At 35.0% G+C, this 18,157-nt stretch overlaps 4 protein-coding genes and 1 pseudogene across 4 annotated transcripts; 1 reads left to right on the top strand and 4 right to left on the bottom strand.

Moving 5' to 3' along the window:
- Positions 1–1,089: 1,089 nt before the first annotated feature.
- On the bottom strand, positions 1,090–3,528 carry LOC145157270 (uncharacterized; annotated as a pseudogene).
- On the bottom strand, positions 3,201–6,243 carry LOC145158941 (putative prolyl 4-hydroxylase 3). The gene is made up of 8 exons (XM_079077803.1): positions 5,926–6,243; positions 5,270–5,360; positions 4,988–5,085; positions 4,783–4,880; positions 4,281–4,410; positions 3,971–4,158; positions 3,806–3,891; positions 3,201–3,535 (listed from the first exon to the last, which is right to left on the bottom strand). Exons 1-7 carry the CDS (start codon positions 6,132–6,134, stop codon positions 3,818–3,820), a joined length of 888 nt encoding a protein of 295 aa, XP_078933929.1. The 5' UTR covers positions 6,135–6,243; the 3' UTR covers positions 3,201–3,535; positions 3,806–3,817.
- Positions 6,244–8,827: 2,584 nt separating this feature from the next.
- Positions 8,828–9,997, bottom strand: EMB1793 (LYR family of Fe/S cluster biogenesis protein). Its single transcript, XM_079077802.1, has 2 exons — positions 9,885–9,997; positions 8,828–9,536 (listed from the first exon to the last, which is right to left on the bottom strand). Exon 2 carries the CDS (start codon positions 9,522–9,524, stop codon positions 9,051–9,053), a length of 474 nt encoding a protein of 157 aa, XP_078933928.1. The 5' UTR covers positions 9,525–9,536; positions 9,885–9,997; the 3' UTR covers positions 8,828–9,050.
- On the bottom strand, positions 9,885–12,972 carry LOC145157269 (uncharacterized). Its single transcript, XM_079076332.1, has 2 exons — positions 12,066–12,972; positions 9,885–9,976 (listed from the first exon to the last, which is right to left on the bottom strand). The coding sequence occupies exons 1-2, from the start codon at positions 12,970–12,972 to the stop codon at positions 9,885–9,887; spliced, it is 999 nt and encodes a 332-aa protein (XP_078932458.1).
- A 211-nt stretch (positions 12,973–13,183) lies between these two features.
- On the top strand, positions 13,184–15,026 carry LOC145158939 (Pentatricopeptide repeat (PPR) superfamily protein). The gene has a single exon (XM_079077801.1). The coding sequence runs from the start codon at positions 13,247–13,249 to the stop codon at positions 14,843–14,845; it is 1,599 nt and encodes a 532-aa protein (XP_078933927.1). The 5' UTR covers positions 13,184–13,246; the 3' UTR covers positions 14,846–15,026.
- The last annotated feature ends 3,131 nt before the right edge of the window (positions 15,027–18,157 follow it).

The raw sequence follows: 18,157 nt of genomic DNA, 5'->3' as shown, positions 1-18,157 counted from the left end.
TTATTGAATTAAAAGTTAAAGTTAATGAATTAGTGAAATATAAATAATTTTGAATCACCACATAAATGGACCATTAGAGTTGCTCTAACAACAATTTCAAATTAAAATCTAGAACTTAATTGGTATTGATGTTTATAATTATATTATGTACCTAGTTAAAATCGAACAAAAATAAAATATTGATATATATCTATATTAATTTGCAAAGTTGGTGTCGATCATAGAGATTACTATTCATTTGGTTTTATTGTTTCCAGACTACAAATGGTTAAGATGGTGTTTGGGATTTCATTTAAAAATAATTTATTGATTTATTGGCTGTTTGAAAAGTCAATAAGTAAAAAAAAAGTTTGGTGATATGAAATGACTTTTAAAATAACTTTTCATCAACATTATATATATATATATATATATATATATATATATATATATATATATATTCTCTTTCAAAAAAACATTTTAAAAAAATATTTCAATAAGTTAAGATTTTTAAATTTTCAAAATTTCTTATAACTTTTTGGGTTGTAAAAGTTAAAATACTTCTAAAATATGTATAAGTTAAAGACAAATATTTTTTAAAAAACAACTTATTGATTTTTCCTATCATAAAAATTAATCCAAACATTAAAAAAAAAAAAGAAAAAAAAAAAAAAAAAAAAAAAAGGACCTTTCTCTTACAAGTTATAACCATAACTCATTTTGCTTAAAAGTCGTTTTAAGATTCAAAATGAAATCTCAAACACCTTTAATTCTGGTCACATTACAACTTTTACTCCATATAATACAAGATGAAGCAAAATAAACATGTCCATGGAAATAACTTTTTTGCCTCTAATCATAACAGATTTTCATATTTACACCTTTTATTCTAAAGAAATTTGGATTGAATAGTTTTCTTCATAATTTTTTAAGTTAAATTATTAGTATTTTATAAGTTAAAATTTTGACCCCTTACAATATTTTTAAGTTATGTTTTTTGTTTCTTGCATAATTTTTTTTATAGTTTTTGCTTTTATTAATTGCAAAGAAATTCTCAGCACAATGTAAATAATGACTTAAATAAATACAAGTTATAATCAATTATGATTGTTTTAACTTTTAAGGTTCAATCGTTAGCTATACACTTTCATCATTTACCACCTATACATATTATTTTTTACAAAATTAACTACCATTTTCAATAGGAAAAATGACATTTTAGCATATTAATGTTTCGTCATTTGTCCGATTTGGTCACTAAAGTAAATTTCTTGCGCATTAGACCACAAAACTCGTATTTAACCTGTCAATTAAGCCATTTTTGTCAAAATTAACCGGTTACTAGGTCACAAAGCTGATGTGGCATTTAATAATTAATTTATGTTTATTATTTGGTAGCCACGTCATTAATCCACCGGTCTCCATCGGTCCTTCTCGTTTACCCTATCTCCATCTCTCTTTTGCTTTCCCTAACTTCAAAATCTCATTTCCCATGATCTCTTCTCTGTATGCTCTGTGAACAAGTTCTTTGATAGCCTAAGCTCGAACAGTTTCTTACACTCGCCAAGTGTTCAAGGAATTTCCCCGGAGAGATTGTTTCTTTGAAGCTTCAGAACATTCAAGCCAATTAGATTTCCAATCTCTTCTGGCATCACACCGGAAAACCTGGTCAACCTCGCTAATTTCGAAGGAATAAACCTGGAGAAACTGTTATTATTCAATTCGAACAACAACAAATCGGACACCACAAGAGGCGAAATCGAACCCGAGAATCGATTGTGAGAAATATTAACAATGGTGAGATTCTTCAAGAGAGAGATTGCTTCGGGAAAAGGACCTTCGAAAAAATTATTATAAAGACTAAGAAGCGAAAGCTTAGAAAGATACCTAAATGTATTTGAAAGTGATCCTGAAAGCTTGTTATCACACAACGATAAAGTTTGAAGCTTTCTGCAGTAACCCAAACTCAATGGAACCCGACCCGATAAATCTTTTTGCCTCAACTGAAGAAAAAACATATTCTTGAGCTTCCCAATTATAACCGAAATCTGACCCGTGAAATGATTCCTGAAAAAATCAATTCATTTAACATCGAGCAATTCGTTAACTCGATTGGAATGTTTCCCGAAATCTGATTATCGTAAAGATAAAATACACTTAGCTTCTCTAATTTCCCTATTTCAATCGGAATTTCACCTGTAATCATGTTCTCAAATAGATAAAGATTCACCAAATTACTCAAGTTTCCAATTTCAGAAGGTAAACTACCGAAAAAACTATTATTGTTGAGTAAAAGATCAATGAGGTTCTTTAGATAGTGAATCCCAAATAGTATTTCGCTTCCAAAGTTATTACCAGAAATGCCCACCACTTCGATTGAAGAACAGATTAGCACCAGAAAATGGAAATCGCCGGAAAGACGGTTGCTGGAGATAAACAAATGGCCTAAATTTGAGTCCCTCGAGCAAAGTTTCTCCGGGAACCCACCGGTGAAAGAATTGCTAGACAAAACTAAAGCTTCAAGGTTACCATTTTCAAAATTGAAATGGGTAATGTTTCCTAAAAGATTGTTACTTGAAAGATCAAGATTCTGGAGCTCCAGAAGCCGGAGTAGCTCCGGTGGGATTTCGTCGGTCAACCGGTTTCCATGAAAGTTCAAGTATTTCAAGGTGGAAAGGTTAGATAAATCAGGAATGTAGCCTGAGAGGGTGTAGTTTGCTAAATTCAAGATTTCAAGGGACTGAAGTTGTCCAATTCAAGAAGTAATTCGCTTCCAGTAAATGATGTGGCTACCAAATAATAAACATAAATTAATTATTAAATGTCACGTCAGCTTTGTGACCTGGTAACCTGTTAATTTTGACAAAAATGATTTAATCGACAGGTAAAATACGAGTTTAGTGGTCTAATGCGCAAGAAAATTACTTTAGTGACCAAATCGAAAAAATGACAAACCTTTAATGTGCTACAATGTCATTTTTTTTTTTCAATAACTTACCAACTTTCACCTTCTTACAATTTTATGCAAGTTTTATGTAAATTTGTAAAAATATAAGCTTGCTACATCAAATAATTTATATATGAAAAATTGTATGTTACTTGAATTTTGAAGATTTAGTAAAAATATCTTACTTATTTCGTACATTTACCATTAAAAAATATTGAATCAAACCCTAACATTAGATGGTCTGGACTCTGGATGCTGTGTTTCAAGCCGAAGGTCATAAAAAAATAAAATTTTAAGAAAACAAAACACAAAACACCAAGTACAATTCGACAACATTTTACAAGAGTAATTCATCTCAACATAACATCGTGTCAAAAAATTAAGTACTCGCCATGAAACATAAAAAATAATAATAAATAACAAATAGCTAGGATTTTGCTACTCTCATAAATGATCATGGTTATCTGTTATCTATTATCTATCAGTTTCCCGTAACTATTATACTCATCTTCTTTGCAACACAAAGGTCGGTTTAATTTTCCGCAACTATAACTTACCACCACCAACCCATCTCTATACACCACCACCACCACATCTTCCATTTACTTACTGCCAAATATTAAAAAATAAAAATAAAAATTAGTATACTTTTTAATCCCATTGTCGCAACATTACTTTATTTTTTACTGAAAATAGTCTCTACTTACATTTTGCTATTATTGACTAAGAAATGCAAGTGTGTTGCTTTATGGCTAAGGAATTGTGTAAGTAAGTTGTAAATATGGTTTACGTAAAAAAATCTAAGCAAGGTGTTTGTTTATCCAAAGTTGGAGGTTTTCACAAAAAAATAAATAAATAATCTAAAATCAAAAATGGTACCTTTTGAGAAACTTAAATTTTGTATTCTTCAACATGCATCCATTTTGTTGATGACCATTTATGTCCTTTTATCACAGGACAACCACCTGAAAATACAGAATACATGACCTCAATCGTATCAAAAATGAATATGTATGTAAATAGAAAACATACATATTTACATACCATGCAAACTAGTGGGATCCAACGTGGCATCAGGCCTCATGCTCCAAAAAAGCAATGCATCACCCATTTTTGGTTTCACATGCACACCCTTTTTAGCACATTCAGATAAATTATTCCACTCAGGGTGTGAGCTGAAATTTCCCTGTGCAACTGGGAAAACCGTTTCTCCCCCTTCCTCCACATCTGACCTAAAATCATATCATATCATATCATATCATCAGATAAATGAGTATAAGTATTTACTTATATTAGGGTTTAGGGTTTTAGGGTAAAATACAGACAGATTTCAATAAAAATGGAGGATACTCACAGATACATAAGAACTGTAGCTATTCTTTGGCCACCGTTTTTAGTGTTGAATTCATCAAGAAAGTAGTCAAAGTGAGGCTCATACTTTTGTCCTTCTTCATAATGAAGAACTTGTAGCCCTTCTCCATGCTCTGTTAATTAAAAAAATACCAAATTAAAAAAAAAATGGTACTTGTGCTTTTTAGTCCAATACTGAAACTTTGTTTTTTTTTTCAAATTTGGTCCTTATTACATGTTTTCATATCAATTTTGGTCCCTGGGACTTTCTGAATTTAATCCTTATTTCAAGGTTTCATATCGATTTTGCTCCAAGAACAAAAATCAACATGAATGCAAGTGTGGAGTAAACATGGTAATAATCAGAAAACACAGGGACCATTTTTGTAATTTACTCTTGAGAACAATATTTGTCTGTAATGTATGATCCACAGAAAACAGAAGGCATTAGAGTTTAGAGTGTAACCAAGCATAAAAAGTACATAAAAAAGATTCATAAATCATACCTACAGGGATAAATGTGAAGTCTGCTATTCTTTGTTCAATGTTTCTTATAATTTTATCTCTTCCCCTTCTCAAAAATGTTCCTGAGCTTGTACGTACCCTAAAAAATGGAAGTTCAAGAAAAATCTGATTGCATTCATTTCATATGATATGATTCAACTGAAATATAAGTAAAAAGATTAAAAAGTGTCAGAACACAGAACAAACCTGCTATCTTTGCTTTGACCAGTCTTACTATCAACAACTGTTGACTTTGCCATGTGAGGCTTGGCAAGATTTATCAAATACTCACACTCTTCCTTTGACTATTTCATAACACAACATCAGAGTCAATACTCAATAGTCAATACTTCAGCATTGATTATATGTTATGTTCCTTTTTGACATGATGCATTAAGTGCAACATAATAGAGAAAGTAATGGATAATTAGGTATGATATAGAAGCTAAAAACCATATAAATATCTAGGAAAGAAGAAAGGCTACTCACCAAGAAATTGTGATAAACAAAGGCTCTAGGCTCCCAAGAGAGAATCTCAGTCCACTGATCTCCTCTCTTTCCCATCTCATCACCATCACCACTGCATTGCACATCAATCAAGTTCAAGTGTATTTCATAACTGAGAAACTAATAGTGATAAGCAAGGTTGTTTATAATTATATTATATTCACATAAACATAACAAAATGAGATGCAATTAAAATGCTAAATATACAGTTCCTCTGTTTTGGGCTACCTACCACGCTTCTGATCAATGTCTGACCTTTTCTCATTGCAATCTTAAAAAGCCACAAAATTTGTGTCTTATAATGGCTACTGTATACAACCGTTGTTCTACAGAAGATATGCACCTTGAATCTAGATGTCAGACCCAGTACATTTCAAAGTTCAAAGTAGAAGGACTTTCCTATAGATTTAATAACGGATTTCCGTTAAAAGACCTAAATTTTATGCCATAGATTGAAACAGATTAACAAGTTTATAATGTTCGCCTGATTCAACCCCTATGGCCGCACAGATCGTCCCTGAAAACTATCTAAGTTGAATTTAGGGACAAAATCACCCAAAAATCGAACCACGATCACATCTCAGAAAAGTAACCAATTAAACGTAAATTCAGGAGAAAATGAGAAGAAAACTACATACATAAGAAATCGTTTCCGTTTGAAGATGATGTGATCTCGAAGGTAAGAAGAAGAACCGTCGTCGGAACCGATCGGGAGTGAAAAGATCCCTAGAGCAAGAAGTACCAGTAAAACTATTGTCAGCATTAAAAGCATTGATAGAACTAACGCCACCGTCGACGATCTCTTCCCGTGGTGATGTCGACCCAAATAGTTTCTTCCCTTCCGCATTGTTGCAAAGATTTCGGGATGGAAAGAAACCCTAATTCGAAGGGTTTTCAGCTGAATTTTCGTTCGTTGGTTTTCTGGAATCGAAAAATGGAAGTCTTGATGACTTGTTTGGGTTTGTATACTTTATATACATGTGTTGAGGAAGAAGGAACTAACGGAAGGCGGCACGGTCCACGGACATCGTTTGTGAAATGACAGATTTGTCCTTATCCTCCTTACTAGTGAATATATAAGACTCTTGAGATAATCTTTAATCTTCACATTTAAAACATTTGAAGCAAACCTCAATGTCCGATAAACATTTCAGTTCATTTAAAAGTAAAGAGAAAATACCGATAATAGTCAAAAAAATAAAATAAAATAATATGAGATATTTTCAAAATTTAGACATGAAAATAGACATTTCCGGATATAGACATGCATTCCGCGGAGGTAGCTCCGCGGAGCTCCGCGGAATCTACTGTAGCTCCGCGGAATCTACTGTAGCTCCGCGGAATGGCAAAATCGTAAATAAATTAGTGTATTAAAAAAAAAACTCAAAATCCATTCCGCGGAGCTACAATGGATTCCGCGGAGCTCCGCGGAGATAGCTCCGAAGAATGGATCTTCAGTTAAAAAAAAGAATTCTCCAATGATTCTTTTATGTAATGATCTCTAATTAAAAGACCAATTTTTTTCCACCTCACTTTCATTAAAATAATTAGTTGCGGAATGAATATAAACCCCGAAGAATCGATTTGAAAAAAAAAAAAAAAAAAACTAAAGATCCATTCATCGGAGCTACCTCCGCGGAGCTCCGCGGAATGGATCTTGAGTTTTTTTTTTAAATACAATAATTTATTTACGATTTTGTCATTCCACGGAGCTACCTCTGCGGAATACATGTCTATACCCGGAAATGTCCATTTTCATGTCTAAATTTTGAAAATACCCTCCATTTTTTGACTATTGTCGGTATTTTCTCAAAAGTAAATGATATCAATACCATTTAAAAAATTAGGGATTTAATATAGGCTCAAATATTTTAAATAGCAATATATTTAAATTTTTATTTATTTTATGATTAAAATACTTTGAAACTTGTTAAGGCAAAATAGTTAATATAAGTAAGTTCACCACTAAACCGTGATATAATACAATAATCAAAGGTCACATTCTATCAAAATTAATGTAGTTTGAAAAAAAATATTGAAAGATTTTTTTTATTTAACTATTAATACTTTGTTTTTGTTTTTTTAAACGACTATATAAATTTTTTCTATAAATTCCACTATAGATTGAAATTTGTTTCGGTTGAACCACTGTGATTTAACCATTAATATTTTCAATTTAGAGAAAAAAACAATTTTACTCAAAAAAAATATTCTTCCAATAGGTTTTTACAATTTATTACTGAAAAATCCTTAGGTCATTTTTTGAAAAGAAAAAAAAAATTCAATGGTTAACCCAGAAAAAAAAATCCCATGGGTAAACTAAAAAAATTCTAATAATTGTTTTATGCAATTTTATAATAAAAAAATTATCGGTGAAACAAAATTAACATATATTTACAAGTACGTTGTTATCCTCTAAAACCCCGTTTTGAATATATATTGGTAAACAAAAAATTGGTTCCTATGGGCTTGTTTTTGTCAGAGTTGCCGTGGGTTTTGCTGTTTTGCAGCGTTAGCCACCGTATTGACGTATTCGAATATTGACTTTTGTATATAAGTTTTTTTTTTATTTTCTTTTAATTTGTGTTTATTTTTCCTTTATTTTTTTAATTTAGTTATTTTATCGCAGATTAATAGTTTTTTTTTTTTTTATCATAAAGTTTATGACCAAGTTCCTTCCCTAATTTCAAGCAGTGTAGCTTAACGTTATGTCCCCAATACAACATTTTTACATTGAAACCTCATATTTTTAGATCAATTAAAAATGATTTCATTTTGTAGATTATTCACATAACCTTTTTTCTATAACTAAATTAATGTTTCAGTTTTGCTTTGTAAAATGATGTAGGACTCTATTTTTAGAAGCTTTCTACTATTACTTGATATTTAACATGTATATCATATATCATGTTCTAAGAAACAAACACCCACTAAAAAGTGTTTGGTTTAAAAAGTATTTGGGTTAATGGTTTCAACGAAATCCAATGGAACTGGACTAAGTTTTCATAGCATGACATGTTTGTTTGTCAAATGAACGTAAGTCAACTTGTTAGATTCATTCATATAATCATATTCCATATTTGATGAATTTATTAATTCCTAAGGGAGCTGGAAAGGAATTCAATTACATTGTTTATTTCTTTCAACTAAAGACCCTCACGATAAATATACTAAAAGTATAAGAAATTAATTACAAGTTGAAACTCATACACATACTCTAATCTCTTAACCAATATAGACTAACCATTTTATTCATTTACCCATAATAACAACTTTTTTTTTACTGATTACAAGTTTCACATTACATATTTTGCTATTACCAGTGAATAAATGTAAGCATGTTACTATTACGGGTAAAGAAATGTAAGTATGCTTCTATTATATTTATGGGTAAAGAAATGTAAGTATGCTTCTATTATATTTATGGGTAAAGAAACGTAAACACAACACACTGCTATTATACTTACAAAAATAAAGTACAATTTTATTGCATTTATTGGTAAAAGAAATGTAAGAACATTATTATTATAGGTAAAAAAATGTATAAATACGTTTTGCTATTATATGTAAAAAAACAAAGTACATGTTACAAGTTTCAGGTTATCAGTAAGGAAATGCAAGCATGATAATTCTTGCAATTTCTTTATTTCATATTTGCTTGTTCTGAATCCATTCCACAAAACAAAACTCACCAAAACTAAGAAAGCTAAACATCTAATACACTATTCATACAAGAATTTAGAATTTAAAATCTTTACCTATTTTATCTGCGTTCATGATCCGCTTTTTCCTTAGCAATCTGTGCCTTTTGCTTTTCAACAAGTTTATCAAGAGCAGCTTGAACAGCATCATGTCCACCAATAAGCAACCGAGTAATAACTTCTGGATCCTTCTCGAATCGAGCTTCTTCAAATTCCTTTCGTGCATTTGCTCTAAGAACATCACGCCACATAACTCCATGTGAATCTGACCACATAAAGAACCGAGTTGCTCGAATTATGTCCCTATAAAGACCAAGTACTTCACGTCTGGTGGTGGTAAGTCTTTGCCTGATCAATCTCTCATCTTCTTCATCATCGTTGAGATTTTTTTGTTTCTTGACTACATGTCGATCCAGTAGCTCCTCCACTGTGTCTGGGCCGTTGTTCAAGAAGAACCGGCGGTGGAGGTGGTGGAAATGGAGGTCGGAATGGATGGAGATTGCAAGATTCCGGCATTTTCTGGTGGTAGCTGCCATCTCCTCCGTAAGCTGTTTATTCAAAAAAGGATGTTGATTTTGAATCTATGCATAACGATGTGAAAATTGAACATTAATGCATTGTGCTGATGGACAAAATCGAATTAAGATGCTAAATCACGATCAAACAGAAGATTAAACAATCAAGGTAAGGTGAATCTGTTCAAGCACCTCATGGATCGCTCTCATAAAACCCTAAGTTAATATGCAAACGGGATTCCCAAAATTTAGAGGAGAGACAAACATATCGTATCAGGCAAAGCAGGGAACCCTAACTCTAGCAAATTCCCAAAACGGAAGAAATCAACGAACACTAACAAGATTCACAAAATTAAAGAAGGCGAAGAGAAAAGAACTCACCTATGGAATCGATCCGATTGTCTCCAGGAAGAAGCCGATGGCGGTTGAGTTAGGAGACACAAGTTGGAAGGCTTTGTAAAAGAATTTTTTACCTTTAACAAGATCATTTTTTTTCAGGAAAGTGTAGTGAAAAATTAGGCTAAATTTCTTAAAAATTATTTGGAATAATTTTTGGATTTAAGTTCGGCAATGATAAATGATTTTTTTAAAGTTAGAAAAAAAAATCTGAATTAAAAAGGAAAAAAAACTTTGTTTGGTATACCTATTTAAAGTTTTAGTTTAAACTTTTAAACAAAAACTTTAAATCTAAAATCTTTAAGTTTTTATTTTTATATTATTTTATATATTTTAAAAACTTATAATTATTTTTATTAAATAATTTTATATAAATAAAAACTACATCGGTTTCAACTAACAACTTTCAACTAACAGATTACAGTTACCAATTAGTTTTGTCAAACATATTTATAAGTTTTTTTTATTTAAAATAGATATTTAAAAGCTCGTACTTTTAAACGAAACTTTTCTTTGATTCAAGTTTTAAAAACTTGCTACCGAATGTATTTATCTAATAAAATATCATTACTCTAGAACCCACCACAACTATGAACTATGTGTCTATAAGATTCCTCTTAATTAAGCAAAATGAGTAGATTTATAGAAATTGAAAGAGAAGTCTTTCATAACAAAAGAAAATTATAAATTATCCGTACTAATCAATTTTTTTTGAAAGTAAAATTATGATTCAAACTTTTTTATTTATTGGACCAGTTCATAAGCATACAAGAAGTTTTAGTAATAGAATTTGTTTTAGTAAAAGACTATATAACATTGTTTTACGGTTTCTAACAACAGTTAAAAGAATGCAGTTTGTTATTCATTTACCAAAAACTTTTAAATAATTTGTATCACAAAGAATTTGATATCAACTTTTTAGTTTGATTTCAATTGAAAACTAAATATAATATATATGATTTGAATGAGTAATAACGATTCTTTATATAATTAGTTATTCGTATTCATATTTACATCTTTATTAATGTCATACTTCAATAATAGAACTAATATCATAGTTTTAGAATATAATGTCATATTTCAATAATAGAACTAATATCATAGTTTTAGAATAAAACAAAATTTATAAAGAAAAGTTACAAATGGTTCAATACATATCGATTGAAGGCAAACGGGCAACAAGCTGCGCCGCTAGCCCTTTTTGGATGGCAAAACCAATTCTTTTGAAAACTACATTTGTGGATCTAGGAGATATGACATTAGAATGCATGACCCGTTGGACTCTATTGAGGAGCTCCACCGCCTCTGGTGCTAGAAAACCAAATGTATCGAATGCAAAAGGTACAAACACATGTTGATTTTCTATACATGCATTCTCGTGCTTTACCACTTTGCACGCAGCGGCTTTCAAAGCGGCATGTCCAGCTGTGAAACCCCCGCTCCCCTTACCAACGAGAGGAGAGACCCCAGTAAGATCCACGCACGCATGCTTCCCTCCTATCCATCCAAAGACCAAAATGTCAGCTGGTCTAAGTGTGGACCTTCCATCATGCGGGTCCGTCAAAAAGTTCACCGGCGCTTCTTTCTTCACAGAAATACCAGCACGCCGACAAGCATCAAAGAGAACATCCCGAACCACATCATGTCTGTACTTGAAACCAGGGAGCTCTCTACAATGAACCGTGTGTTCCCCAAAGGTATCTAAACATGCCTTGCGGCAAACTGGGCATATCTCGTCAATTGGGAATATGGGAATCATGAGGCGGTAACGAAGGATAGTTCGGTACTCCACAGGAGACATATGCTGGCCAAGACCATCAATATGGATAGTTAGCAGAAAATCCTGAGCATGAGGTGCCCGCAGACACTCAAAGACTACTTTCTGTCTGACAGTCATGTCGAAGTCGACTTCCATATCTTGGACGATATTGCTAAAAAGGGCACACACCAAAACTTTTTGGGATTTAGGGGGGGCGGTGTCCTTATTAGTGAGACCGCTACAGTCAAATTTCGGAATCGTATCGCGAAGACGAGTCATAGCACATAGGTAATCCGAGTCCATACCACATACGCCACTGTCACGTAAGATGTGGTCTTGTAATGCCCAAGATTGGGCCCTCGAGGCTACAAATGCGTAGGAGGAAACCTCGTATGCCGAGTACAAACCCAAACCACCAAAACGAATAGGTAAGGAAGCCAGGCGCCACTGAATGTCTCCAAAGAAGGGGCCTCCACATACCACCATATCCTCGATAGACCTGCGCAATCCTTTGTCAAAGAACAAAGCTGCCTCTTCTATGTGTACCGGCTGGCATGTCCTTAAACCAAAGAAAAGTTTTGCAATGCCCATACATGATCGAAGCAAAAGGAGCTCACTTTGCGGGTCACATAGTTGTGGAAGAAGGCCCATCAAATCAACAGCATTGACCGCTCTCTTCATGGCCAGCCCGCTAATAAACCCTGCGTCTTTGCTAACAGCCCCCCCAAGGAGCTTCACCCCCAAAGAAGGTCTCCCTATATCCGTTGGGAATAAATCGGCACGAAGCTTCCTACCATCACAGGAGGGCCAAAAAATCTCCGTTTTCTTGATGTTCAACTCAAGACCCAAACCTGGACCATGCAACCGAATAATGTTCAACACTCTAGCCACCTCCTCTGAATCCCCAATGGCAGTCCCATCATCTAGATACCAAGCATGGAGAAGGAGTTTACAATTGTCTATAATCTTGTGCACAAGCGGGTGCAAAACGAGGGCAAAAAGAAGAGGGCCCAAGGGGTCACCTTGCTGCACCCCAGTGGCAGACCATATATGTTGGTCTCCGATATAAAGTCTCGCTGCTTGCCCGTACAAGAAATTCACCCACAAAGAAATGGAAGGACACATCTTCTTAACCTCGTGGAGCAATGCTGATCGATCTACCAGGTTAAAGGCATTCGAGAAATCCATAGTCAGCATTACAAGAGACCCATCAGCATGGTGTTCACTCAACACCTTATTGACACTATGTAACACAGCCTCGGCACCGCCGGATACACCAACCCCGAACTGAAAATCATTAAGGTATTTGACCATTTCTTTACCCACACCTTTCATGGCAACCTTGAAAACCAGACGTCTCCATATAGTGCCTACTGCAATCGGACGGATCCATAATAAAGTAATAAACTGAATCAATTGATTTAGAACTGAATTGGAAATCGATTTTCAGTTAAACTGATTATTCCATTTATAATGTAAAAATTACAATATCATATTTTCAGTTAAAAGAACCCCAATACCTACAAACTCACATCCAAACAGCCCTCTGTTTTATTTTGCTTTCGTACGGGAACAAAAGAAGCAGCTAATGGCCGTCGTCAAACCAAACCTCCGCCGTCTCTCCGGCCTGGCCTCGATCAACCGCTATTGTTCCTCCACCTCAGCCATCGCCTCCGCCTCCCATTCCGACACAGACACTGACACCAATATAGTCGTCACCACCACGACCAAAACCACTCAGAAACTATCTCACTCGGAAACCCTAATATCAGAAAAACTCCACTCTATAATCAAAAACCACCACCGTCAAAACCCCAACCCTATCCCCATCCCCACCGATTTTCCTCCCAACTTCACCATCCCTTCGCTCTCCTCCGACTTCTCGAATCTCTCCCGCCAACAGCCCATCTCACCCGCCGTAATCCGCTCCGTAATCGAAAAATGCGCCGCCGTCCGCCATGGTATTCCTTTTACACCAACCCTAGCTTTCTTCAACTGGGCTACCAGCACAACAACCGGTTCCTCGGATACATACAACGAAATGATCGACCTCGCCGGAAAAGTCCGACATTTCGACGTAGCGTGGCAGGTAATCGAGATGATGAAACAAAGAAACGTGGAAATTTCGATTGATACCTTCTCGATTTTGATTCGTAGGTATGTTAGAGCTGGGTTAGCTGCTGAAGCGGTTCACGCATTTAATCGAATGGAGGATTATAACTGTAAGCCTGATCGGATTGCGTTCTCTGTTGTAATCAGTATTCTCTGCAAGAAACGAAGAGCTGAAGAAGCTCAATCCTTTTTCGATAGTCTAAAACACAAATTCGAACCAGATGTTGTCGTGTACACCAGTTTAGTCCATGGGTGGTGCAGAGCAGGTAAGATTTCAGACGCAGAAAGGGTATTCCGTGAGATGAAAACCTCCGGAATCAATCCGAATGTTTACACTTACACCATTGTAATCGATGCTCTGTGTAGAACTGGTCAGATAACTCGTGCACATGATGTGTTCGCTGAAATGCTTGACCAAGAAATCAAACCCAATGCTGTCACATACAATAACCTAATGCGTGTACATGTAAAATCCGGTAGAACAGAAAAGGTTCTACAAGTTTACAACCAAATGAAGCGCCTTTCTTGCACACCCGATTTAATCACTTACAATTTCTTGATCGAAACCCATTGTAAAGACGAAAACCGTGATGAAGCAATCAAGATTTTGAACTTGATGATCAAGAACGGGTGTGAACCAAATGCGAGCAGTTTCAACCCAATTTTTAGGGAAATCATGAAAGCCCGTGATGTGAATGGTGCTCATAGATTGTTTGGGAGGATGAAAGGGTTGAAATGTAGACCGAATACTGTGACTTATAATTTGTTGATGAGGATGTTTGCGGATTCGAAATCGGCTGATATGGTGTTGAAGATGAAGGAGGAGATGGATGAGAATGGTGTTGAGCTTAATGTGAATAGTTATAGGATTTTGATTGGGTTGTATTGTGTGATGGGGCATTGGAATAATGCTTATAAGTTTTTTAGAGAGATGATTGAAGAAAAGTGTTTGAAGCCAAGTAATGGTGATTATGAAATGGTGTTGGGGCAGCTTAGGAAAGCCGGGCAGATCAAGAAACATGAAGAGTTGGTGGAGAAGATGGTGGATAGGGGGTTTGTTGTTCGACCATTGTAGGAGGCATTGCATACAACCAAAATTGTGTTTTTTTTGTTCTTATTTGTAGGATTTTGATGCATACATTTAATTAAAGTTAGGGTTTCATTGCTTGATTGTTGTAGTATGTATGCGTAAATGCATACAACGTACCCCAATCGTTTTTTCCAAGTTGTTTTATTAAACTAAACGGTTGTGAACACAGTGTATTGTTAGTTAGTTGTTTGTTTTTTAGTTGACATAACTTATTCTGAGTGTTTTTGCAAAATTGCTCTTGTATATACTCTTGATTTTCTCAAATAAATCAAAAAAACATCTTTCCTAATAAATAAAAATAATTTTGTCACGTGTCATTCTCTCATATATTATGTAACTAGGTGTGAGACTCATGTATTATATGAGTTTATTTAAAAGAAAATATAAATACAAAATTCTAAATATTTGAGAAGTTTGAATTTATAAGAAAAGTGAGAAAATATTGAATTATAAAAACGAAAGTGTTTTTTTTCTCATTTAAATTTAAACAAATAATTTAGATAAATAAATAAAGAAAATTAATGAATCTTTAATTTAGTAATTTTGAAATTAGAAGGAAAGTTTATTAATGAAATTGATATGCATTTATTATTGCATTTAAATACTATTTGAAATTTAATAAAATGAAAAAAACTATAAAATGACATGTGAAATAAAAAAATAATTAAAGAAAACCACAAAATTACATGTGCCAAAATAAATGAGAATGTGACATGTGGCAAAAAAAAACTTTATTTAGTAGGGAGGATTAGTTTATAACCTTTGGGAACTATGTTTATAAAATTAATTAAACTTTTATAGTAAAAACTCAAAATTATTAATCAATTATTTTAAATAAACTTTTTAGATAAATTATTAACTAAAAGATATTTTCTAAGTTATATTAAATTATAATCGTTGATTTAAATAAATACATGACCTTATAACCTTATAATCTGTATTAATTTTATTTTAGTTTTTATTATAATGTTATTAATTTAATGTAATTAAAGTGAGAAATTTGAAATGGAAAATCAATAGTTTGACAAGTGGCATGACATTAATTAGGAGGGAAAATACCGGCTATAGACATTTTTCGGGTTAAATTCCAAAATATATACATAAAAAATTTGTAACATCCCAAAAATCAACACCAAAAATTTCATTTTCAAATCATTCATCAAGCCATAATTATCAATCATAAACATAAGTAGTTATATCAAATCAGAGTATCATTTCAAAACATGTTCATTTTATCAGAGTAAACATCCCAGGCTAAAACTTCTTGGTGTGTGCGATGCAGTCAACCCGAGCTTTTCCCTCCGCTACCGGAAGTACCTGAAACCAAAGCTGAAAACCGTAAGCACGAAGCTTAGTGAGTTCCCCAACCTACCACATACCATACACATAACCACATATTGGGCCCCCGCCCGCTGCATCGGGACTTGCCCGGCATCAGACTTGCTCCGGCATCGGGCCCCGCCCGACATCAGGCCCCGCATGGCATCGAGCCCCGCTCGGTATACAGATATGTCTCTCTTAGGCCCCGCCTGTCTCTGGGCCTCGCCCGCTATACACATACAAACATATAACATACTAGCACATACAGAAACAATGAAACATACTCTACTGTACTTCTGTTCGAAGGCCTCGCCTAACTTGGGCCCCACCCCTGGTCTACTACTGATGAGCTATGGAACCTCGTCCACACTCCTGCTGTCAGTGAGATACGGGCCCCCGCCCACACTCACTACTCTCGGGCCTCGCCCATACTCTGCTAATATTGAGATATGGATACCCATCCATACTCAGCTAGTGATGAGATACGGGACCTCGCCTACACTCACCTCACTACCAGGCACATACAAGTATCACAAAGACAACAGGTATAATCTAACATGCACATATAAATCTTCCTCGGGCTTGCCCCGACATCGGACCCTAGTCCGGAACATACTACCATATAAACACACTTCGGGCTTGCCCCGGCATCGGACCTTGGTTTGGAACCTACCGTACCGACACATGCAAGAATCACAAAGACCTCTAGCATACTAACATTCCTCGGGCCTTGCCCGACATCGGATCGTAATCCGGAACATATAACATATAGTGCCTAGGGCTAACCCCCGGGTCTTCCTACTATACAAACATAATGGGTTGGCATTATGGCCTTAGACCCATGCACACAGTGAGGAGACTCACCTTGCACTGCTGAAGACCTGCTGATACCCTTCTGGCTGCTATCTGACAATCCCCGAACTGCTGTTCCGTCGGCTCCCCGAGCTACCAATACCCAAAATATCACTTAGTCCAAATCAATAATCCTTCTTAGGGTAAAATGACCATTTTACCCCTAGTCCAACTTGGTCCATATCTAAGGCCCAAACCATGATCTACAAAGGCCTAACACTAGATAGGCTTCCGAAGCCCACTAGTGGCCCACTAATGGCCTAATTTGCTAAATTGGGCACAATCCCTCTAATGGGCCTTACCTAAGCCCAAACATCTTCTTGGCCCACATTATCTGACTTCTGAAGGTCTACTAAGGCCCAAAGAACCAAAATCCCTTGCATGGCCCAAACCGAGGCCCAAAACAGCCAAACCTATATCCGATTAGTACGTTGGGCGTACTCCTATGTACGCTAAGCGTACAAGCTAAATGGTGCGTACGTTGGGCGTACCTGCATGTACGCTCAGCGTACTCCCCTATTAAGTCACCTTCCCATTAAGTGCTTAATACTCTACTCCAGAAGCTACAAACGCAGATCCAAGTCCTTTTCAACGTCTTAAACCATAAAGTCCCTCACTTGGTGGCTTGCAACCCACCAATAGAGCCCAAACTTGAAATGTGATAACTAACTTCCATGGAAATGGTCTTAACTCATGCATGAACCCATTAGGACATCCAAGATGGCAACTTTCTGCCTTAGGGACTCATTTAGAACTGAGAGTAGCAACTCCAAGTCCTAGAAATCGGAGTGGACCACAAAGCTTCAACCTTTGGATCAAAATGGTCCAAAAACTCATCTAAGAGATCTAATGAGATAATCACCAAGTTTATATCTTTATACCTTGAAATGGTTAGAAATGGAACCACAATCTTGGATCTACTGCTTCCTCTTTGATCCACCACCTTGCTATATTCTTCACTTGCTTGAAAAATGGCTTCACAACAACAAAATGCTCTCTAATGGCCTCCAAAGCTCCAAGAACACTCAAGGGAGGATTAGGGTTTCGTGGTGGCTGACTAAAGATGAGAAGGAGGCTGGTCCTTAAGGATATAATGTTCTTTATATAGTGACATACCCTAAAAAT

This window comes from Lactuca virosa, chromosome 2, assembly GCF_052849685.1.
Source record: "Lactuca virosa cultivar CGN04683 chromosome 2, Lactuca_virosa_CGN04683_v6, whole genome shotgun sequence".
Taxonomy (NCBI): domain Eukaryota; kingdom Viridiplantae; phylum Streptophyta; class Magnoliopsida; order Asterales; family Asteraceae; genus Lactuca; species Lactuca virosa.
Note: the sequence above shows the minus strand (reverse complement) of the source record. Positions and strands in the feature narration are given on the sequence as shown.

Excerpts from the sequence above, each read along its gene's own strand:
- EMB1793 (XM_079077802.1), bottom strand. The coding sequence starts at position 9,524 with ATGGCAGCTACCACCAGAAAATGCCGGAATCTTGCAATCTCCATCCAT.
- LOC145158939 (XM_079077801.1), top strand. The coding sequence starts at position 13,247 with ATGGCCGTCGTCAAACCAAACCTCCGCCGTCTCTCCGGCCTGGCCTCG.
- LOC145158941 (XM_079077803.1), bottom strand. The coding sequence starts at position 6,134 with ATGCGGAAGGGAAGAAACTATTTGGGTCGACATCACCACGGGAAGAGA. Across the intron at positions 5,086-5,269 it reads TTGTTTATCACAATTTCTTG|TCAAAGGAAGAGTGTGAGTA; the intron begins GTGAGTAGCCTT and ends GTTATGAAATAG. Across the intron at positions 4,159-4,280 it reads GCTACAGTTCTTATGTATCT|GTCAGATGTGGAGGAAGGGG; the intron begins GTGAGTATCCTC and ends ATATGATTTTAG.
- LOC145157269 (XM_079076332.1), bottom strand. The coding sequence starts at position 12,972 with ATGGTCAAATACCTTAATGATTTTCAGTTCGGGGTTGGTGTATCCGGC. Across the intron at positions 9,977-12,065 it reads TATTCGTTTTGGTGGTTTGG|GTAAAAAATTCTTTTACAAA; the intron begins GTTTGTACTCGG and ends ATCTTGTTAAAG.